The sequence below is a fragment of the Phyllobates terribilis genome, unplaced genomic scaffold (assembly GCF_046119375.1).
Source record: "Phyllobates terribilis strain yellow unplaced genomic scaffold, ASM4611937v1 Scaffold_8__6_contigs__length_399053987, whole genome shotgun sequence".
NCBI classification, from domain to species: domain Eukaryota; kingdom Metazoa; phylum Chordata; class Amphibia; order Anura; family Dendrobatidae; genus Phyllobates; species Phyllobates terribilis.
Genome location: NW_027362768.1, coordinates 57,319,745 through 57,344,947, shown reverse-complemented (window position 1 = coordinate 57,344,947; position 25,203 = coordinate 57,319,745). Strand labels below are relative to the sequence as shown.

Below are 25,203 nucleotides of genomic sequence, written 5' to 3'. Positions count from 1 at the left end.
CCGAGCCAGCACAGGCTGCTCTGAAAGTGATGTCTGCTCCATTCAGATGTCAGAGAACCACATCATCTTGTGATTGGCTGCAGCGGTTGGTGACTAAAATAACACATCTTCTGATGTTCTAACGACAACATGGTCTTCTAGTCATCTAATCGCTACAGCTAATCAAAGCCTGCAGTGGTCCTTTGACATCCGCAGGCTTCTAGAGCGGTTTGCACTGGATCTGCGGGTGAACTTGCAGGGGAATATGCCTCTGTTTTCATCGCATTCATGCCTGACAAAAAAAATGTTTTTCTATACCGAACAACCCCTTTAGCAACCTGAATTGTGGTGCTGTTAGCTTAGCAAATCTCCTCTATTGTCCATAGATCAATATGTCAAAAAATATAGATTTGAGCTCAATTGTTGCATATTCCTCATATTGAATGATCTATAACAGTGTTTCTCATCTCCTGTCATCAAGACCCACCAACATGTCATGTTTTCAGGATTTCCTTAGCATTGCCCAGGTGATAATTCCATCACTTGTGCAATGTGAATGGAAATCCTGATAACATGATCTGCTGGTGGGTCTTGTGGACAGGAGATGAGAAACACTGGTCTATAATCTTTAAATAAAATTGGAAATTGTAATATTGGGTAAGTGAAACTAGCTCAAACAGATAATTGTCACCCCCTTTTTTTAAAGAGCAAAGTTATTTTCAACCAACATAAATATGTGGGACGATAAATTTACTGACCCATTAAACATAAATTTGTAGAAAAAACAAAAGGGCTCCTTGCAATCTACAATAGCTGAAGGTTTGTTAAAATAGTAATGAAACCAAGATTATTAAGGAAATCTATACATGTAAAGATTCTACAATCAGTGTCTGGCCTATTCTGGCAATGACGTCCTTGTCATGTTTTTGCTACCGGCATCTTTTCTTTTGATCTTGCATATATAAATATATAAACTAGTGAGCGGCATCCAAACACAAACTGCTTGAAGAATGGACTGGTCACTTGTTTTATCACCTGAAGCAGTTCAAATAGCTCAAAAAGACTGAGCGGGTCTCATTCTTTTTAGCTTTTTTAAGCGCTTTTTAGGGGGGTTTCAGAGCGGAGCAATCGGAAAAATACACAGTGTGCATATACCATAAGGGATCATCACTCCCTTTTTTATGTTCCCTTAAACAGAATTATTGGTTTCACCACTAAAAGCCTGCAGTGATGATGTCCCATCTATCAATCACCTGATTGCTGTAGGCAATTTCTGGCCTTAGTGGTCATGTGCCAAACATGCAAACATCACTGTTGTGGCTAGTTATTTACTGAAGTGAGAACGTCATCATCACAGGACTAGTGGGCACCACTAAAGTGACAGGGGTTTCAATTGGTTAGAAATTATTATTCCTTTAAGCAAATAATAAAATAAAAATGTTTTTGTACTTTTGGATGGTTGAGTATATTATATTGGGCCCTCTTAGACTATCTGTACTTGTTTTGGACTAGATCCAATTGAACTTACATTTTAAAAAGAACTATGTGATACAGTGCCCTAAACATTCTCTGCAAAATCCAAAGAATCACACTCTTTTTGTCTTTGCAGTAAGTGATCTTGTGTCTATGCAAAAATTGTTGACTGAATGTGACATATTAGACAACAAGGATATGGCTCTTGAAATAAGATACTGCACATATGTTTATAGTGCACTGGGTGGTATTTTGAGTCATATATATTCATATATATTTGTATTTCTGAAGAATCTGTAATCAGAACAACATGTTACCTTCTGGTACGTCTTCTGGTACTTGGTCCTTTGGTTTCGTAGTGGGTTCTGGAGGCTTTTCTATTTCATCACCAGGTGGCTGATCTGGGGATGGAGGGGGAGGTCGTGCATTCTGCGTTGGTTCTGTGGAGAAATATTTCGGGATTATCTCAGACTGACACGAACACAGCACTGTTAAAAATATTAATAATAAGGAAAAAAAGCCATAGGTAATAGTAAATGAAAGTTACAGTAAAGCAAGTGGCCTTATAATCTAAACATATTGTCATATTATCATCCAAGAAGCTTAGAAATCTAGGAGATGTAATGGTGGCCATATTGGATGTAAACAGGTTGTATTAAGAAATCTTACAAGAAATATTTAGAAATATTTGCCTCAACATAGAACTTGCTTCGGCAAAGAAATATACTCATATATTATGCCAATATAATAGTAGAATTGTTTTCTTTCATTCATGCTAGGTCATTTCTGTGTTGATGTGCAGGGTTACAGCTATCCCTCCACATGACCATGAAGTAGGCATTCAGGACTAGCTTAACTCTTTGGCCTGACAGCTTTTCCTCCCGACCTTACTTGCTGAAGAAAAGTGATATTCTGCAAGAAAATTGCTGCATGTGAATTTACACGATATAAATCCATTTTGGATACTTACGGGCACAACTTTCTTCATAGTCTGGGCAGCATTTGCCAAATTTTCCACAGCCAGGATCACAATCACAAGTCTGTCCTCTGATAAAGCCCTCATGGCACCGTCCTTTGCATGAGCCCTCTGCATATAAATGCACAGTCAGTCAATAACCACTTCTCATCATCTTTTTCATATTTCATACCTGGAGAGAGATACTGGGCCCTCCTGCTCTTGTTTCGCTGTACTGCTACTTACTATATCTTGTGCTCCCTGAGTAGAAGGTAAAATGTCCTTTCTTATTTCCACATTACATGGTAGTCCAGTCTCATAGAAGTGTAAGTAGTTTCCCAACAGTAGACATTCATCGAGTATCAACAGGATAAGTGATAACTGTGTGATAAGGGTGGGGACCACTGCTAGGACCCCCGCTGATCCTAAGAGTTATGCCCTGGGCCCCTGCATGACTGCAGTGAGAGGTACTTTAAATGACGCAGCGGTGGAGCATGTGTAGCGCCACTTCATTGTATGTCAAAGGGACTGCAAGTGACTGCTGAGGATAGGCTCCCAGATGTATATTGCCTATCCTGTAAATGGGTGATTTATGTCTGTTGTAGGGAAACCTATTGACATTTCTTCTTTTATAAACTACTTGATATCAATAACCTACCTGTGTATCAGGTGAAAATGCTCCAGCCGCACCAGAAAATGGTTACAGTGCAGAACCAGACCCACAGTTATACTCACATTAATAGCAGCAGACCATGGTGCATTATTACACATTGTAGCCAGAAATATTAGTCTATGGGGGGTGATGTGGCCACATGCCCTCATATAGACTACGATTGCTGGTGATGATCCACCACAATTGGAAAGTGTGAATATCACTGTTTAATATTGTTGTGAAGCCTGGATCTTGTGTACTCTGCAGCTATCAAAGCCATATGCATGTTTCTGGGTATTGCCTCATTGGGTTATTGTACAGGGTGGGCCATTTATATGGATGCACCTAAATTAAATGAGAATGGTTGGTGATATCAACTTCCTGTTTGTGGCACATTAGTATATGGGAGGGGGGAAACTTTTCCAGATGGGTGGTGACCATGGCGGCTATTTTGAAGTCGGCCATTTTGGATCCAACTTTATTTTTTTCAAAGGGAAGAGGGTCATGTGACACATCAAACTTATTGAGAATTTCATAAGAAAAACAATGGTGTGGTTGGTTGTAACGTAACTTTATTCTTTCATGAGTTTTCTACAAGGTTATGACCACTTATAAAATGTGTTCAAAGTGCTGTCCATTGTGTTGGATTGTCAATGCAACCCTCTTCTCCCACTCTTGACACACTGATAGCAACACCGCAAAAGAAATGCTAGCACAGGCATCCGGTATCCCTTGTTTCAGATGCTGCACATCTCGTATCTTGATGGTATGGTGTGGTATATGGAGTACAAAGATAGTGGGGCCATTCTTCATCAATGGAAACCTCAATGCCACTGGATATCTGAAATTACTACATGATGATGTTTTGCCCTCTTTATGCACTGAAGATGGCACGTTCTCTGAGTTTTTCCAACAAGATGTGCACCACCACATTATGGGTGTCAGGTCTAAGCATTCCTACATGAAGTTTCCTGGAAAGTGGATTGGTCATCGTGGGCCAGTTGGATGGCCACCAAGGTCTCCCGATCTGACCCCCTTAGACTTTTATCTTTGGGGTCATCTGAAGGCAATTGTCTATGCTGTGAAGATACCAGATGTGCAGCATCTGAAACAATGGATACTGGAAGCCTGTGCTAGCATTTCTTCTGCGGTGTTGCTATCAGTGTGTCAAGAGTGGGAGAAGAGGGTTGCATTGACAATCCAACACAATGGGCAGCACTTTGAACACATTTTATAAGTGGTCACAAACTTGTAAAAAAACTCATGAAAGAATAAAGTTACGTTAAAACCGAGCACACCATTGTTTTTCTTATGAAATTCTCAATAAGTTTGATTTGTCACATGACCCTCTTCCCATTGAAAAAAATAAAGTTGCATCCAAAATGGCTGACTTCAAAATGGCCGCCATGGTCAGCACCCATCTGGAAAAGTTTTCCCCCTCCCATATACTAATGTGCCACAAACAGGAAGTTGATATCAGCAACCATTCCCATTTAATTTAGGTGTATCCATATAAATGGCCCACCCTGTAGTCATGTGTGATGGCCATTAATACAAGCTCTATTCGCAGTTCCATACTTGATCACAATGGCGGTCATGTGACTTACTGATTTTCTACCTGAAGGCAATAGATTTCATAGTTGCCATTTGCTCCTGCTCTGCAGCTCTTTCCCCAAAGGGTTAATATTTAAGGTGCAGCCATTGTTTTAATTATACTCAGTAAATCAATAGTACACATGAAAATAAGAAACTTTGTAATATTTTCTTATCAGAGAAATCTTCTCCTTTCTCCACCAAGACTGATCATTCATTCTCAAAATTCTCACTTCACAGCTAAAACAGATTTTCCCACTACTGACACAGAAGATGGCGGTAGCTACTGATAAGTGTAGGTGGAGGAGGAGATGCTAGAAGCAGATCTCACCCCTGCTCCTCCCATCTGCATAGAATGTTATCAGAAGGATCTGCCATCTTCTGTATCAGTAATGTAACAATCTGTCTTCACTGAATATAGACTTTACCCATGAATTGAGAATTTTGAGAATGGATCAGTCCTGGAGGAGAAAGAAGCAGATTTCTCTTATAAGATATATTACAAAGTTCCTTATTTTCACATGTATTATTGTTTATGAAGTAAAAATTAAAACAACTGCTACTCTTTAAAGTATACAGTGCCTATCATTTAAGGCGACTTTTCAAGATAAGCTGTTGTGCATAGTTTGTATCTCCTGTATGCTCATTTTCTAACCAACAGTTTATTTGATCGAAGCTCCAGTGTAGGGAGATGCTAGCTGCTATTATGTCTCTCATAGAAAACTCAAGGACCAAGTCTAGCTTCCTATCCCTCGGTAACTCACCTAATAAGCAGCAGCAGCATGGAGGACATCATACAGCAGTACTGAGCAATGTAGCTGTGAATCCAGCTCTACTGTGAGCTACTGGAAGCTGCAGTATTGTCTCTGATTGTCTCTTTACATCTTTCTAACCCAAGCAGCTCCTGCCTACTCCTACCCCTCCATCTCCATAGACTTCTATATGCTGCAGCATGTAGCATGATCTCTCCGTGTACAGACTTTTGTATGCAGATTTCAGTGTACAGATTTTGATTTAGAGGGAATGATTAGTGCAGGGGGATGTGGGGGAGCGGCTAAAAAGTGGAAAAGAGGCATTTTATGTCTCATAAAATATATTATAAAGTTTCTTCTTTTCACTAATGCTATTGATTTATGGAAAAAGTAAAGTATAGTCAATTTTAAATGGTTGTACTGGCTGCTAGGCGTTTTTGGAGGCTGTCAGCACCAAATATTATCCATTATTATTGGGCAATCAACCTACAGAGAGTCCCCATGTAGTTAGTGCTACTAAACTGGAAAATAGAAATGGCAAAACTTTAGCTAGCCCCTGAACATCCTAATTCATATGTACTTTATTACAGATATTTGATGACTCTGTTGTAAAAGTTTTCTGGCTCCCCTCTTCCCTCTCTCCTATCACACCTTCTACTTCTAAGTAGTCTAAGCTCTATATGAATAGAATCTGGGTGCAGAACGGTCTAACACAAGTTACTACGTTGTTCCTGCATATTCTGACAGCAGTGCACTGCCCTATAGGTGGAAACAGGCGGCCACCCACCAGATCTGCCTAATCTCTACTCCAGGATGGAAGAGGACAGAGGTCTAGGATAACGCCTTTAATAAACTAAACAAGAATCTGTTCTATTCTCTTTAACCTACATGGGATGCTTCTTGGATTACCCATCAATTGTGAATTACTTTGCTTATTCTGAATTATACCAGATTACTGAGTAATAGGACCTCTCTCTTTATTTCCCTTGTTTCTACCCTGGTGTAACTTTTTTGTCTTTATCATTTTGCAAACTACAGTTTTATGTTTGCTTATTATATAGCCAAATATTGTATTTGATCTAGTAAATTTATAGCAATGGTTGAATATTAATGTAAAGGATTGTTTGCTCTAATTTTTCCATTGTATCCTAATGTAATTGTATGGATATGATGTGTGTAAATCTGTTAAGTATTGGTGTGTATCTTACACGTTTGTGAATGGACAACCCTTTGTCAATTTATGTCGTTTCAGTTAAGTTCCCATGATGAGTTGTGATGCCGCATATTGTCTTACCGTTCCAGCAAAGTGGATGTGATTTCTTGAAATCTCATGCCCATTGAGCTTTTTCTATGCTGCGTAAACTGACCTGTGGTGCGGTTTTAAAACATCCAATATGTCAATTTCTCTTGCAATTATGCTGCGTTTTATGTGTGGATTTTCTGCATAGAATTGCATTAAATGCATAAAATCTGCAGATAAAAGACGCACATGCATTTTTAGTGGTTACGCTGCGGAAACACAAAAATGCATGTAATCCATAAATGTCTTTATCAGTAACGTTTTGATAACGCTAAACAACAGGAAATATCAAAAAAAATTTGCTTTATTTAAAACATGACATATCAAAAAGAGACAAGAAACTGCAGAGCTAACACGAATAGCTGTATTAAAAATGCAGTCACAAATGCTTTGAAAAAAGAAAACCCAAAACGCTAGTAACCTAACTTACCTAATAGGTGCAGAAACTCTGCAACATCAAACACTCACCAAATACTCATTGTGAGAACGTAGCCTTATTTTTATGTAAAAATGAAAAATTTCAATAGAAATACAAAAATAGTTACTTTCGAACCATAAAGTTGTCAATCTCTGCTTAACACATCAATTTTGTGAGTCTACTCCTGTCCTGTAACAAGATCTCAGCTGTTTCTACAGGTTCTTGCTAATAATCTTCTGGGAACTCTCTTTAGTGAAATGTTACTGAGCTGCGGGCAATCTTGCTGCATGTTAACCTTGCAGGTTACCTGATGTGCAAACTGTCTTGAAGTCCTGACAACATTCCATATAAGTCATACAGGTATAATCACAATGGCATGGGTCCGATCGAGTATACCCTTGACCACATCTCCCAACACAGCTTGCTTGACCTATAATTAAACACAGACATTGCCTATTACCGCAAACCAAAATGATTTACTAAGTGTTTATGTTGAATCTGAAACCTTTATTTCTTATTAAAAATGGTTTTATGTGAACAAAAAATTGGTAAATTGGAGTATGGACTGAATGGCACAGGAATGGAAATACATGAAAATCATCCATGACATTCATAGGCCAACTTATAAGAAATGATTTGGCTTAAAAATGTATTCTTCACAGTTTGGAAAAAAACAGAATGAAAAAACTGATACATTGATTTAATTTGTTTCTATCTGTATGATGTGTCTTTAGATCTTATAAGTACAACCGGGTCACAAAAATCCTGCTAGTAATGCAAGAATTTAAAAATTTAAGATGAGATCAGACAACCAGGAAATAAAAAATATCTCCCAAAAATTGTGGAATTGCACTTTTTTGCAATTTCACCACATTTTTTTTCCTGTTTTCCAGTACACTATGTGGTAACATCAATGATGACATTCAAAAGTAGAACTCGTCCCGCAAAAAACAAGTCCTCATACGGCCATATTGACTGAAAAATAAAACAGAGATGGCTCTAGAAAGAAGGAGATAATGTACACAAAAATCGAAAAATGTTCCAGTGGTGAAGGGGTTAAACAGAATGGGTTTTTACCTTAATTGATTTTACTTTAAATGGATACTGCTGTACAGAGGCATCTAAAGGGAAATCTGGCACCATGTTTTTTCTATGTAATACAAGAGCGGCATAATATAGGGGTAGAGACCCTGATTCCAGCTATGTATCACTTATTGTGCCGTGTGTTTTATTTTTTTTTTATAAAACCACTGTTTTATCTGCTGTAGATCTACCAGTTCTCTAAATGCTGAGCCCTGAATAACCCTGTCCACTCCTCTGATTGGCAGCTTTCTGTATACATTGTGCATGGGCAGAAAGGTGCCAATTAGTGGTGGGTGTGTGGTTATAAAGAGCTCATGAATATGCAAGACTCCATGACAGCAGGTTTACTAGTCCTCTAGTGATAATCTTTTTGCCGATAAAACATGGATTTTATTGAAACTAGAGGAAAGAGCCTAGAAAGTAATACATCACTGGAATCACAGATTCCCTTTAAAATAGAAGAGTCATAAAAATCAACATATAAAATGGCTTTTATATATGTTTGTTTGTATTATGTGCTGACTTGTTTTTGTGACCCTTGGTGGTTATTTATTGTCTGTGTAATGTTGCCACTCATTATATTTTATTTGAATCCATTACATTTGTTGTAATGCATGGCTGATAATGGGAATAAAGAAATACTTGCTTTATGAATGGAAATGGATCATAGTCATTTGAGGACCACTTAGATTTATGTGCGCTGGAATGGAAAAAGCTTGCAATCACTTACCTGGATAGGTCTGACTACTGCTATTCTCTGTTCTCAGTGGTTAATGCAGCGATGAATGTAGGAGTATCCAAAAGAAACAGAAATCACATTCTGGATGGCAATGAGCTTGTAGTACTGTGTCTGCCTCTAGGCGAGTGTTCGGGAAACCCTTCTGAATCAGTATGCCAGCCGACGTTGTTGGGGAAGGCTGTGCATACTGAAGGCTCCAGTAATTTTTTTTCCAACACATTTTTTAAACTTTTGCCTATTTTTTTTTTTTTTTTTTTATTGTTATTATAATCAACCACCCGAACTGAAGAAAATGTGATGGAAAAGTCATCAAGTCATTCAGACCACTGATGAACTTGAGGAGTTGATTTGGATTCAATGGCGTTCCTGTAAACGAATTTTAACAGAGGAATAGAGCGTGAAACGAGTTACAGATTCGTGCCTGGCCTGCTCACCCCTGACAGCGAGACAATAGCCTGGCTGCGACTGGAGAGGACTTTGAAGGAGTCTGAAGTTTCAGAATGTACAAATAAGTACACGATTTTTACAGATTAATTCCAGTTTCTTTTGAGTGCCCCCTGATAACAATTATTTCTAATGCATTTTTTCCCAAAAGGAAACCAAACTTCATATGCACAAAGTAGAGTGTGTATCAGCCATGACAAAACAGGCAAAGATTGAAAAAAAAGACAATGGAGTCAACACAACTTTTCCCCTACAACGTCGGCTGGCATACTGATTCAGAAGCCCCGAACTACAAGCGATCTGCCCTCCAGAACACCATCCTGCTGCTTTTGGGTACCTTTGCTTAAAATAAAAATGAATGGTTTTAAAACACATGAAAATATAGGCAGATGTTTAATATTCATATAATTACATACCTGCTAAACAGGGGTGGACACTTAAGGCCAATGTCACCTGTGCAGGACGTGTGTCTAGGTCCCCCTCTCCCACACCGCACATAATGCACACATATATGAAATACACTTGTACACATGCACAAATACATTAGGCACACAAATACACGGATATATAAAAATTACTTTAATTTAATTTAAATATTTTCTGTCAATGAATGCAACAAAACCCCATAATATGTGAATGAGAAAAGCAGCTGTGTGCCGCAAGGTTCGTAATTTAACTCCTTTGTGACCAATGTTCAAAATCTGACATCTCAATTTACAGTTGTGCTCAAAAGTTTACATACCCCGGCAGAATTTTTGCTTTCTTGGCCTTGTTTCAGAGAAAATGAATGATGAAAAAAAAACATTTTTCTCCACTCATGGTTATTGGTTGGGTGAAGCCATTTATTGTCAAACTACTGTGTTTTTTCTTTTTAAATCTTAATCACAACCAAAAACATCCAAATGACCCTGATCAAAAGTTCATACCCCAGTTCTTAATACCGTGCATTGCCCCCTCTAACATCAATGACAGCTTCAAGTCTTTTGTGGTAGTTGTGGATGAGGCTCTTTGTTTTCTCAGACGGTAAAGCTGCCCATTCTTCTTGGCAAAAAGTCTCCAGTTCCTGTAAATTCCTGGGCTGTCTAGCATGAACTGCGCGCTTGAGATCTCGCCAGAGTGGCTCAATGATAGGAGACTGAGTTGGCCACTCCAGAACCTTCACTTTTTTCTGCTGTAGCCAATGACAGGTCGACTTGACCTTGTGTTTTGGATCGTTGTCATGTTGGAACATCCAAGTACGTCCAATGCACAGCTTCCGGGCTGATGAGTGCAAATTTGCCTCCAGTATTTGCTGATATTGTGCTGCATTCATCTTTCCTTCAACTTTTACCAAGTTTCCTGTGCCTTTGTAGCTCACACATCCCCAAAACATCAGTAATCCACCTCCGTGTTTTACAGTAGGAATGGTGTTCTTCATCATAGGCCTTGTTGACCTCTCTCCAAATGTAACATTTTTGGTTGTGGCCAAAAAGTTCCAGAAGTTTTGAGGCTTGTCTTTTTGCTGTTTGGCGTATTGTAGGAGAGATACTTTGTGGCATTTGCACAGTAATGGCTTTCTTCTGGCGCCTCGACCATGCAGCCCATTTTGTTTCAAGTGCCTCCTTATTGTGCATCTCGAAACAGCCACACCGCTAGTTTTCAGAGAGTTGTGAATTTCAGCTGATGTTATTTGTGGGTTTTTCTTTGCATCCCGGACAATTTTCCTGGCAGTTGTGGCTGAAATTTTTGTTGGTCTACCTGATCATGGTTTGGTTTTTACAGAACCCCTGATTTTCCATTTGTTAATCACAGTTTGAACGCTGCTGACTAGTATTATCAGTTACTTGGATATCTTTTTGTATCCCTTTCCTGTGTTATACAGTTCAACTCCCTTTTCCCGTAGATCCGTTGACAATTCTTTTGCATTCCCCATGTCTCACAATCCAGAAACGTCACTGGTTAGATGAAAGATGCAAGAGTCTGTCTGGATCCCAGAAACTCAATCAGCTTTTATGCACACACACTGATTACAAGCAAACAGGTCACAGGTGAGGATGTTACCTTTAGTAGCCATTCAAATCCATTTGTGTCAAATTCTGTGCATGTTATCAGGCCAAAATCACCAGGGTATGTGAACTTTTAATTAGGATCATTTGGATGTTTTTGGTTGTCATTAAGATTTAAAAAGAGAAAACACAGTAGTTTGACAATCAATGGCTTCACCCAACCAATAACCGTGAGTGGAGAAAAAGTTTTTTAGTTATCATTCATATTCTCTGAAACAAGGCCAAGAAAGGAAAAATTCTGTGGGGTATGTAAACTTTTGAGCACAACTGTATGTGGAAATAAATCTAGAATGCTTTTACATTTCCCAGTGAAGCAGAGGTTGTTTTTTAAGTTGCAGATTGTTCTTCATACTAGTGCTAAATTTAAGTCAATATTTTCGGCATTTATTTATAAAAATTTTGAACATTTTATGACAATTTCAAACAATTAGCAATGTTTAAATTTTGAGTGATTTAACCCTTAAACCAGGTAGTCATACAACACAAAAAATGTGTTAAATAACATTTCCTATATGTCAGCATCATTGTTCAGACATCCTTTTATTTTGTTAGGAGCGCTCTGAGTTTAGCAGTCATTTCTCATTGTTTTCAAAGAAATTTGCAAAAACTTATTTTTTATGGATCTATTCAGATTTGAAGTGGCTTTGACATCAGTATACATTGGAAAATACAAAAAAGTGATTCTATTTTGAAACCAGCACCGCACAAAATATTTAAAGTAAATGTGAGGAATTTTTTTAACCCTTCAGGTGCTGCACAAGAATTAATACAATGTTGAATGAATGGAATGCAAAATTAAATTTGTTTCCTCTGAAATGTAGTGAAGATTCTAGCAGGCCACCATAACTCGTACACCTTCAGGCAATTTCTTGGCATTTATGGCAACCATCAATACTATAAAATCCTTCTGTTAACCATTTTTTAAGCCCCCTCCCTCTGTTAACCATCTAGATGTTACTGTAGCTATCAACAGCAGCATCTAAGAGGTTAAAAAGCCACAATCAGTGCTAACCGTTTGTGGCTAATGCAACAGAGTGTCAGCTATAGTACGCAGCTGAAACAAATTTTTGTCCTTTGTGGGGTGCTCTTGTTCCATAGGTTCGGAGGGTCATTTAATCCTTTTACTAATGCACTTGTTCAGATGTCCTGAAGTATTTTTTTGCTTTCACCTTTCTACATTGATAGACACAAGAGCCATAATATTTGTATCTAAACATTGCTATATAAAGTATTCCATTCTGACATGTGTTTTTCCAAATCGAGAGGTGATGGAAGTGATGGCTTAGGAGTTTGGTGATCTGGAGACTTTATGACTCACTACATAAGCACATTTCACAATTTCACATCTCCACTAGACTGACTCCAGATCACCAAAGCCATCACTTCCATCATCTCTCCATTTGTAAAAAAAAAAACCTTCAAAACTTAATTTTATAAACTTGGCTTATCTTTAGGAGACATCACCTCATCCATCCCTAGCACACATGTCCTGTTGTAACATCTCTTAAATATTTTGCTCTTCTCTCAGTAATTCAATTGTAAACCTGCCAGATGAAGAAGCCTTTGTGCTCTGAAAGCTGCAAATATAATGTTTCTTGGTAGCCAATAATGGTATCAATCCTAGAATACTTGTGTCTTTTTGAGCATAAAAGTACATCGATTTTTCTGGCTAGGATAGTACCACAATATAATTTATCATGTTTATTCTACAAATCAATAAAGTATATTGTCAATTGAGTTGTTATAGTCCTAGTTTATAATAATAATATGTGATAAAATAAATTATGTGATAACTTCTGATAGTGAGAATGTTTTTTTCGTGACACACTGTCCTTTATGTTAGTGGTAAATTTAGAAAGATATGTTTTGAATATATGTATAAAAAATATCTGAAATTGTACAGAAATTCTGTAAAATATCAATTTTCAAACTCTGAAAGTTTATGCCCTTAAATCAGAACATATTGTGCTAGGATGTTAGAAGGCTTATAAGTTTAGCGGAAATTTTTCACTTTTGAAACATTTTCAAAAATTTATTTTTAGAGACATACAGTTGCATCTCACTAAATTAGACTATCAGCAAAAAGTTAATTTATATCAGTTGTTCAATCCAAAAAGTGAAACTCATATATTATATGGAGTCATTACAAACAGAGTGATCTATTTCAAGTGTTTATTTATGTTAATGTTGATTATGGCTTACAGCCAATGAAAACACAAAAGACATTATCTCATCAAATTAAAATAATTAACAAATAACACATGCAAAGGCTTCCTAAGCATTTAAAAAGGTCCCTTAGTCTGTTTCAGTGGGCTCCACAATTATGGGAAAGACTGCTGACTCGACAGATGTCCAGAAGGCAGTCATTGACACACTTCACAAGGTCCCAGAGTTCCAATTTTCATTAGGAAATCAAGGTCCCAGAGAAAATAGATTCCACAATTTCCTCCATATGCATTGATACCCTATATGCCGTGTCATCTGTTTAGGCACACGACAATGATTGAAAGGAAAAGAATGCTGTATTTTTTTGCAGCACAAATTTGTCTGGAATCCTTTGCAGATGCCATATTGCATTTGCTGATTCCCTGAGTGACAGAAATTCCCCTCAGGTGCTCACATTTAAATTAGATCACTCAAGAAATTGATCCAGGGGTAAAATGAGCATTCTGTACCCACAGGTGCTATACAGAATTTTAGAACCTTGTACTGTGAAAATACTACATTTTTTTCACTAAAAACGTTGCTTTATTCTTAAATTTTTCATTTTCAAAAAGGGAACTAGGAGAAAATGGACCCCATAATTTGTTTCACATTTTCTCCCTAGTGTGACAATATTCCATACATAGTCATATAGCAGGGCTCGGAAGGGAAGGATTCAGAGGCGTACATAGAAATCATGAGGCGTCATAGCTAAAGTTCTATACAGCCTTTACAACCCTCCATACAATATGATGGCCCTTTCACAATGTGATGATGAATCCCACAGCCCACCACGGTATCACGGCCCCCACTCAGTATGATGGCTCCCCACAAAGCCCCACTCAATATGATGGACCCCACAAACCCCCCACATAGTATGATGTCCCCCACAGCCACTCACTCAGCATAATGGCCACCACACAATATGATGGCACCCACAGATCCCTACTCAGTACTATGGCTTTTACACAGTATGATAGCCCCCACAGATGCCTGCCTGATGGTTTTGCATGATGAATAAGTATCTTCCTGTAGTTCTCAGCATTGTCAAAAAATGGACAATGTTAAGGACTATAGACACAGTGGTCAGCCAAGGAAACTTAGTGCAGAGTACGAAAGACACATCATGCTTATTTCCCTGCGAAATTAGAAAATACCCAGCAATGCTATTAGCTTAGAACTAGCAGCAGCCAGTAGGACCCAGCTACACCCATATTGTTTTGGAGAAGTCCAACCAGAAGTGATCATGGAAGAATTGGTGGCAAAAACCATAGCTTTGCCATGGAAACAAGGCCAAATGGCTCAACTATGTATACAAACATAAGAATTGGTGAGCAGAAATATGGCTGCAGGTGCTCAGAACTGATGAGTAAAAATGTGAAATATTTGGCTGTAACAGAGGGCAGTTTATTTGCTGAAAAGCAGAGAGTGGTAAAATAATGAATGTCTGCAGAAACAGTGAAGCATGGGGGAGGTTCTTTGCAAGTTTGGGACTGCATTTTAACAAATGGAATTTTGAATTTGGTCAGGATTAAAGGGATTGTCTGCTACTGTACAACTGCTCAATCAATTCAGAACCCTATATAAAATAAAAATAGTGGAAACTCGCCTCATGCATTGCCGCCTTTCCAAATATGTTGGCGCCATTGTTCCCAGAGAGTGGCATGAATTGTGTCATGAGCCGATACAAGCCAATGAATGGTCACTCTTTGGCTTCAGCTCATTAATAATCCACCAGGGTTGCAGCTGATGTGTGGCCACTTATTGACTGTATATAGCAAGCTATTGGGGTAACCACCAGATTAATCAAATTTCTTTAGCAAGATATCTAATAAATGTTATATTTTAACTATGTATAAAAATTATCTTTCAAGTAAAAAAAACCCAATAAAGGCCAAATAGTGAACCCTGGGTCTTCTGAAATTACCAACAATAATTTATAATGGTGTATACATGCGAACCACACCTCAACATGTCAAAAGCCAAATGTGTAGGGTTTAGGAAAAAACATCAACCTCCATTCATCCAGAGCATTGAGTTAAACACTACCTTTACTAGTATCAATTGGCATTTTTAGTAATAACAAAATATAGGGACACCATATATGCGCTCAAAACAACTAAGTGTACAAAAGAACCTCCCATATGCCCTTTAAACACAGAAGGTACCATGGATTATACAATAGAATCCCACATGACCTCTATTCAAAAAGGTACCGTGGATTATGTCAGGGAAAATCAACAAAGCCCCACTGAAAGATTCCTATGGGTTATTGTTATATCAAACAAAATGAAACAATCTCACCCAATCCTAAAGTGCATCATGGCTTGATTCATCCTGGTGAAATGTCATCCTAAAATTCATGACCAAAACATACTGTGCTGTGTCTGAAAGCAAGGGGGAGGTTCTCTAGTCAGGGGAACATTAGCATGCAGTACCTCCTGTCTCAGGCCAGTAGGGGGAGCAGGCTGCCCCTATAAAAGCTGGTGCTGGGGGCAGGGTTAGTGAGAACTGGACAACCTGTGTCTGAAGAAAGAGGTGTCCGAGAGCAGGGACAGAAAGTTGTATTGCACCTAAGAGGAAGTGTGGCAGGAGGAGAACCACAAGCCAGAGACAAGAGGCGAAGTGAGCCTGTCTTGGCAGATAGAGGACTTAATTTACCAGACTTTGGTGTCTGAGGCTGGGAGGATTCTACATCCTACAGCAGATAACCAGTCCGCAGGGGACTGTATATTCCTTGGCCTAAGAAGCCTGGAGGCTCTGCCACAACAGAAGGGACCAGCACAGCCGTACCAGGCCGGGAGCAAAAAGGAACCCACGTTGCAGACCATACATGCGAGAATACACGGAAAGCTCGGAAACGTGGGCTGTTACCCTATAAGGAGGAGATAGCCAGAAGGAGCGCAGAAAGCACGGTAGGCCTACACCCTCACCCTGACCAGGGCCAATTTCCCCGTTGCTCTCAGACATCCAGGTCCCCTCCTAGCCGGGACTGTTTGTGGGTCAATTTACCTGTTCTAGTAAAGACCCTGGACTGCAACCTGTTGTCTGTGTGCTCCTTGATCCTCCAGCACTATCAGCACTGGGACTCTCACTACCATCACTCCCACCATCCACTACACTGCCCTGGGGCCGCACTCTTCCCGTGGGGAGTCACACCATCCCAGCTGCATACATCATCAGCCCCAGCGGTCTGCCTTGTAGCGGCGGTTCCTAATGACCGCAAATCCACGGGTGGCGTAGTCGGACATAATCATCAGCACATAACGGACTACCAGTGGCCTGATCACCCTGAGCCACGGAACCGGGTTGCCACTACTACTCCCATCGTTCCCCTACTGCCCGGATCCGAGTGCCCCACGGCCCAGGGGGCGAGTTATATACACCATCATAAATTATTGTTGGTAATTTCAGAAGACCCAGAGTTCACTATTTGGCCCTTATTGTTTTTTTTTTTTAATTGAAAGATAATTTTTATACATATCTAATAAATGTTATATTTCCACTTATTGACTGTAGCAATTACGTGAAATAACAAGTCACGGCACACTTTAGAAACAGCTTTGCGGACATTGCTGAAACGGCACCGCTACAGGTGGTGAGTATATAGTATACTGTTTTTATCTTATATGGAGTACTGAAATGATTAAGCAGGGGTTGTCCCGTAGTGAACAACCTCTTTAATGCTGTCCACAATGCTCAGAAATACAGGCAGATACTTTCCCATCATTAAATACCATCAGATCTGTTTGGCTTCAAATGTATTCTACAGCAGGTCAATGACCCCAATCAGACATCCAATGTCATTTACAACTATCCTCAGAATGAAAAAGAACAAGGAATATTGGAAATGAAGATATGGCCCTCAACATCATAGAGTCTGTGTGGAATTACATGAAGAGACAGAAGGATTTTGTGCAAGCCTACATCCAGCAAAGATCTGTGGTTCGCTCTCCAAGATCTGCCCTTTGTACTAACGTGATGTTCCGCACCCCCTCGAGGAAGCATAAGGTCAGATTGGTGGAGTTGTACATAGACACCCCCTGTCCACACGGGTACAGGAAGGCACAAGGGAGTGAGACGCGGTGGCCCATTCAGTCACTGACGTGGCACAACACTCGCTCACACCCCGGACAGGCTCAGAGGTTCCTTCACTAGGTCCAGTGAAGCAGAGCCTGGTCAGCCTGGGAGAGCTGACACCAGTTTCTATTAGATATAATGGATTTATATCGGGCTAGAAAACAGCCCGGTAGCGTGTTCGTGGAACTGAACAACAAACGTGAGAGTTTGTGGATCGAAATAAAAGAACAGCCCAGGGTTAAATTATCTATTTAATCGCCATAAGGGCACACTAGACATTACACTATATACATAAGGGATATACATACACAATGGTCAGAGTTGCAGACACAACAGTAGGGATACAAAAGATATAACGCAGTTATTGAGAATCAGTTACCGGTCAGATGGATGACCCGGCTTTCGGGGGATGGGCTGCCACATAGGAGGCTTGTGGGCCCTCTTTCTCTTTAATGGACTCCTTCCACATGACATGATGTCCCCAGGAAAAAAGACCCTGGGTTCTAGCTGCAGGGACCTTTAAACTCTCTGGGTCACTCCCACTACTGACCCCTGGTTGAGCCCAAGTCTCCATCCTTGGTCTAAACTCCCAAAAATTACAATGGGCTATACCTCCTTGAGGGACGGTCCTAGAGGGCCAGTTCTGGTGTCATCGACCCAGCCAGGCCCCTGCTACATGTGGATACCAAGCACTGGGGCCCTAGGTGTCCCCACAAGGCTGTGCCAGGTATCTTTCTTTCCCTACGTGCTGGACTGTGCTGAAAGCTAGGGTGAAATTCCCCCTTCTTTTGGTTTTCCAAAAATCTAGTTGGTTTATCACTGAGATGTATCATATTCCCATAACTCGGTGTTGAATTATAGTATCTTACACAAAGGAACATATAGCCTGGGGGAGGGGTCGTCCTGTGCCACTCACAGCTGCTGTGAGGTATGTCACTCCCTGCCTCTCAGGGTAATTATTCAGGGTAGCACAGGATATATGTCAACGTAGCCTTATCTCTTTAGGGAGGCAGAATGAATAATCAATTTATTAATTCTTGGTTTTAAAACGCTGTTCATCATGTGCTATAAGTTATGGGGCGTCTTTATTCTTCAGGCCAGTACAATTATGGCAGTGGCAGATTTATACTTTTTTTTTTAGGTTTTGCACTCTAAAAACACTTATTTTTTAGAAAAAAATTATTTGTTTTTACACTATCACACCATCATACTCAGAGCTATAACTTTATTCTTCCATTGACGGGATCATGTGAAGGCTTGTTTTTTTGTGGGATGAGATGACTTGTAATACCATTTTCTTTACATATGACTTTTTGATCGCTGTTTATTACACTTTTAAGGGGTCTGATGAAAAAATTGCATTTTTAGTGTGTTATTTATGTTTCTTACTTTATTCAACGTGTAGGTTAACTAATGTAATAATTATATAGGTCAAATGACTCTGGATGCAGCATTACAAATAATGTGTGTTTTTTTTTTTTGTTTTTTTTTTACATAAAAGTCGCATTTATAATGTGTAGTGCGGCGATGTTCACACTGTGCAGTAATGAGGCAGTGACCCAAAGAAAGTCCAACTTTAACAGCTTTATTTGGCAAAAACTCACACAGTGAAGGCAGCTTTATCCTGCAGATCGCAGCCGGGTTATCCACAATAGTCCATACAACAAAAGACAGTTGCCGGGGGCAATTGCACACCAAGATGTGTCAGAAGCTTGGCCGTCCTGGGCTCTGTGTTCCCTTCACACAGGCCTCTAACACAGAGCCTCCTGCTCTGCAGTTTGCAAAACCAAAGACTGACACACCCAAACCTTTGCTGCAGGTTTTTAAAAAGAATCTGTGGCTGTGAGCCACTTATAAGACCCGGGCTGGAGGGAATGGACCGCCCCACTGCCATCCTGTAGTCCACTCCAAGAAATAAAAGCCCATGACGGGTTTTCTTAAATCTAACTTAGCCAAATAGCTTGACCAAGTTCACACTTTACTTTTATTCTGCACCTCAATCACAGCAGTGTCTATGATTGCCATGCACTCCAGTGGGTTCAATATGCCTCTATGCACATCCTAGGAGACACATATCGTCCTTGTGGATATGATCCCTCTCACTGCCTCACAAATGGCAAAACATGAAAAACATTTTTCCGTGAGTTTTTTTTTTGTATATTTATATTCTTACAAATTTTCATTAATTTTTTTTTTTACTTAATCCCACTATGGAATTTATACTCTCAATGGTCGGATCACTGGGCTAATAAAGTTAGTCTGTCAGTTTTAGCTAGCCTATCAGTTTTACGACAGCTTATTAGACGATGCTTATAGCCATAGCCACCATAGCTAGCTGACCTCATAGCAACCATCGGCACTCAGCAATTAGGTCACGGGGAGAAGATGAAGTTATAAAGGACGCCCCAGCCCTCTGCCAACCATCTAGATGACATTGTTACTATTGATAGAGGCATCTAGGGACTTAATCAACCATGACCCTATATTTTGACCATTGTAGCAGGTTGTAAGCTTTATAGATCTGAACTCACTGCATCATCACTTACTGGAAGAGAGGGGGGCCTTTATTATTATTTCTATGCATTGTAAACATTTTGCACTTAGGAAAAAGAACCCTTAGGCTGTGTGCCCACGATGCGCTTTTTAAGCGTTTCTGCAGCAGCAAAAACGCTGCAGAAATGCTTAAAAAATGCATGGTAGAAGGCCTGCCATGTTCCCCAATGATAATCCGCATATGCTGTGCACATGCTGCGGAAATTTCCGCTGCGGATTATCATTGCGGAAAAAAACGCAGCACTACCAATTATTTTGCGGAAGTGCTGCGTTTTCGCTGCCATTGACTTGCATTAGATCGCATGGATTCCGCATCACTGTATATGTAGATGCGCATCCCATGCATTCTAATGTGCGGATGGTACCCAGGTCTAGAGGAGAGGAGACTCTCCTCCGGACCCGGGTACCATAGAAAACTGTGAAAAAAAGAATAAAATAAAAAATAAAGATTATATTTACCTTCTGGCGGCCCCCGGTCTCCTTGCCTGTGCTTGCCGGCAGTTCGCGATGGACTGAAGGACCTGCGCTGACGTCATAGTCATGTGACAGGTCACACGACGCTGACGTCGGCAGGTCCTTCAGTGTACCGCTGCCGGTAGCTGGGACGGAGGGAATCAAGACTGCGGGGGCCATCGGAAGGTAAGTATACATTATTTTTTTATTATTTTACATTCTCTCGGGTCACACTATATAAATCCATGCTGGTTGCATGGATTTATATAATGTGACCAAGTTGACAAGCACTTTCCAGGTGATGCTAAAATCGCTTGGAAAGCGCTTGACAATCCGCATGCGGAAATGCATGTGAAGAACGCTTCACATCCGCATGTCCCTGGTAGGAAAACGCATGTACAATCCGCATGCGTTTTTTTCTGCCAGGGAGATGCAGAAACGCTCAGGAGAAAATCCTGAGCATTTCTGCATCGTGGGCACATAGCCTTAATGCCTACAATAAAAAGGTATATCTTCGGTCATTGAGTGGTAAAATCCTTTGTCAATATATCACTCATTTGAGGGGCTGTCTTCTTTGGAACCTTTTTTTATTAAAAAATAATTTTTGGAGTGCTCTTTCAGAGCACCAATCCATTGACAAAGAAGAAATTCACTATAAAGACCATCATTCACTCTGGAGGACCCAGCATGTGCATACATTACATGGATTCGCCATTGATTGGAAAACAGTGTAATGGCTCATTTTCTCTGAGGTGAACTACAAAGAAAATGAATATGGCCAGGTTCCAACACATAATGCAGATGACTATATGGGGGTTCCTTCACAGAGACAGACTATGATAAGCTGATTGTTGGGGGAGGGGGAGTTTGCTAACAAAATTATCAAGGGTTGTTCAAAGCAACCAAACCTTTAGAAAACTGGTAATTTAGTCTCAGATACATTTTTATTGTTTACTGGCTCCATGTATGTTACTTATTAGTTCTATGCATCATGTTTTTTCCTCTTCTTTCTTGGTTCCTAAACTAGTAATTGAGAGTAATATATTTCCATGTAGCAGAATAAACATATTAATAAAGTTATAAGCCATGAATATCTTCAATTAAACCTCCACAAATAAAGTGTCTGGAAAACTTCAGATGTCTGTGTTTTTTTAAGAGAACTGCCGTCTTTTATAAACATTTCAAAATATGGAAGCCGAATAATGTCTAAGTAAATTAACCACTTTCCTAATTACTGAGCATTTCTTGACCCCTATTACAAAGAAACAGAAATTTCAAATAAGGACTTGCATGTATGAGGATAAAAATCACACACAGTCACCCACACATTCTCCCCGGCATTGCGCTCCTGTGCAGACGTACTTCTCTGCCCTGTTGAGGGCAGAGCAAAGTACTGCAGTGCACATGCGCTGGGAAAGATCAAAGACACTGGCACATGCGCGCTGCAGTACTTTGCTCTGCTCTTGTCGGGGCAGAGAAGTACGTCTGCACAGGAGCGCTATGCCAGGGGGGAGACTGTGTGGATGACGTAGGATGCGTTATCCACATGAAGCAAGAAGGAGGACAGCATCGAAAGAAGCGAGGCACCGGACCAGGACCAGCGACGCCCCTCAAACCGGACTATCCCGCAGGTGAGTATAATAAAGTGTTTTTCCTTTGTTGCAGGCTGGATCAGGCATATACACAGCATATTAGAATGCTGTTTATGAGGGCTGAAAGGTGGTGGCCGTATCTCATGTGGGGCAAACCTGGGACAGGTTCCCTTTAAATAAACTCACCTTGAACTCACCCTTCCTGGGTTCAGCCCTGACTCCCCACTGCTTAACTGGTCCTGGTGTTCTAAATGCAGTTGTGACAACCTGCAACATGACATCAACAGCGTGCAGCAGTTTTCACCAGTCGCTGAGCTCAGCAGCCCATGCACTGACCTCAGTGACTGGCTAAAGCGGTGACGCAAGCAGTTGATGTGACATCACTACTGCAGCCAAAATGTATTTTACACAATTTTTGCCCACTTTTCTAAAAGAGGACAACCTCTTTAAGTCTGGTAGGTGTCCCTTTCTCACCATTAATAGACATATTCAAGAATGAAGTAAGCTAAGTCTTGGCACTCACTAAACCGGTGAATTGCTTTCCTGCTGTGCGCATTCAACCAGTGTATGAGAAGCTCTTATGACAGACATTGTATACAACTATATAATTCTCTTTAGAAAATACAAGTCACTGGAATTTTAATAAAATGTCACTAAATGTATTCTTCTATAATTTTACTGAAGTTATGAAATAACCATTTAATCTGCAAATGATGCAACAAATTAGTTCATACTTTATGGTCTTCAACTTCTTGCCACTTGTGAAAAAATTGTAAAATAAAAATAATAAGGCACATTTATACCTATGGTCTTACAAAAATTTACTAAAGAAGAGAAAATGAATGTACTCCCATGTCATTACCACGGCTCTAGTGTCCTCTCTACCACTGCCCGGTGTCATGTCTGCCAATGATGGATACAGCTCAATGCCTATATTGTACTTTTTGTTACTTGCTACATAGACAATGAAATTGCAATGCTTGAAAATAGGCAATTTCTGGTAAACATATCCCATACTCTATCAAGCTATACATTAAAACGAGCTGGTAAAATCTGGTCTACACAACAGTGAAAAATGAACATTTTTTTTTTAAAGCAGGCAATACATTTAAACAATTTTGTCAGTCAGTTCATGCTGCCTAGGCCCAGCATGAATCAAAGACTATCTGCACGCATCAGTGTTTCAGAGAAAACTTAGTTTGAAGAGCAGGCTGGGGTACAGTGTCCATTTTAGGACATGATCAGATATCAAAATCAAACATCAGAATGATGTCAGTTTGAGGCTAAATACCCTGTCTGAGAACTGATTTTGAAAAGTGATTCTGACAAGTGATTCTGACAAGTGATTTTGATGAGTGATTCTGACGAGTGATTTTGATGAGTGATTCTGACAAGTGATTCTGATGAGTGATTTTGATGAGTGATTCTGACAAGTGATTTTGACAAGTGATTCTGACAAGTGATTCTGACGAGTGATTCTGACGAGTGACTTTGACAAGTGACTGTTACAACTGTAATAATAATAATAAAAAAAAAAGTAACTGTTCGCTGATGGGACTTGAACCCAAAGTTCTGCTTCCGAAAGCCAGTGCACTAACCACTAAGCTATAAAGTCAGTTGTGAAAACCTAGGAGTTCTATTTGGTTATATGATTTTCAGTGCAAACTTGTCTAAAACTCCTTATGCGCAGACTGCAAGCAAGCCAAATTCAAATGATGTTTGATTTTGATGTGTGAGTCTGATGTGTGACTTTCTTCAAACATCAGAATCAGACTCACAATAACTTTTAGTTGCCCTGAATATTTTCACGGTTGATCTCATAAGACAAGAAAAGCTATCAGTTAGTATTACTTGATTGGATAGTGCAATAGTAAGGCATAAGCCTCTGAAGCTACATTTAAGAGTTCAAATCCTGATAGGAATACAATTTTATTTATTTTTTTTAATTATGACTACTATTATGGCTATTTAGCACACAAACTACAGGGGTGTTTTACTTGTAATATCTGACACTCTGATTGTCATCCTGACGTGTTAAGAGTTTCAGACATGCGGTCTATTTGCATGGTAAATTACATAGCAAAAGTAAATTGGGAGTTTGCTGCCAGTACTTGGGTGGATGCAAATAAAAATTTACAATAAAGACATTTTATCATTAGACCCCTTTAAGAAATTATGCAAATATAAAGTCACTTGGAAATAGATATGTAGTAAATGATTGCCTCCCAATTTACTTTGGCTATGTAATTTACCATGGAAATAGACAGCGTGTCTGAAACTCTTAACACATCAGGATGACAATCAGAGTGTCAGATATTAAAAGTAAAACACCCCTGTAGTTTGTGTGCTAAATAGCCATAATAATAGTCATAATTAAAAAAAAAAATAAAAATCTTATTCCTATCAGGATTTGAACTCCAAACACTGTTTCAGAGGCTGATGACTTACCATTTAAGCTATCCAATCAATTGATACTAACTGACAGCTTTTCTTGTCTTATGACCATGAAAATACTCAGGGTGACTAAAAGTCATTCTGATTTTGATGTTTGAAGAAAGTCACACATCAGACTCACACATCAAAATCAAACATTATTTGAATTTGGCTTGATTGCAGTCTGTGCATAAGTCCTAATGAGTTTTAGACAAGTTTTCACTGAAAATCATATAACCAAATAGAACTCCTCAGTTTTCACAACTGAGTTTATAGCTTAGTGGTTAGTGCACTGGCTTTGGGAAGCATGATTTTGGGTTCAAGTCCCATCAGTGAACAGTTACTTTTTTTTTATTATTATTACAGTTGTAAGGCTATGTGCCCACGATGCAGAAATGCTCAGGATTTTTTCCTGAGCATTTCTGCATCTCCCTGGCAGAAAAAAACGCATGCGGAT

The 25,203-nt window shown here is 39.6% G+C and overlaps 1 protein-coding gene across 1 annotated transcript in view; it reads right to left on the bottom strand.

Annotated features, from left to right (window-relative positions):
- The window catches only part of PRG4 (proteoglycan 4), a 200,575-nt gene that overhangs the window by 156,662 nt on the left and 18,710 nt on the right, over window positions 1-25,203 (bottom strand). Inside the window, exons 2-4 of the mRNA XM_073642978.1 lie at window positions 7,430-7,552; window positions 2,423-2,539; window positions 1,770-1,892 (exon numbers count right to left, since the gene is read on the bottom strand). Of these exons, the coding sequence (XP_073499079.1) occupies window positions 1,770-1,892; window positions 2,423-2,539; window positions 7,430-7,552 (363 nt within the window). The remainder of the gene's footprint in view (window positions 1-1,769; window positions 1,893-2,422; window positions 2,540-7,429; window positions 7,553-25,203) is intronic.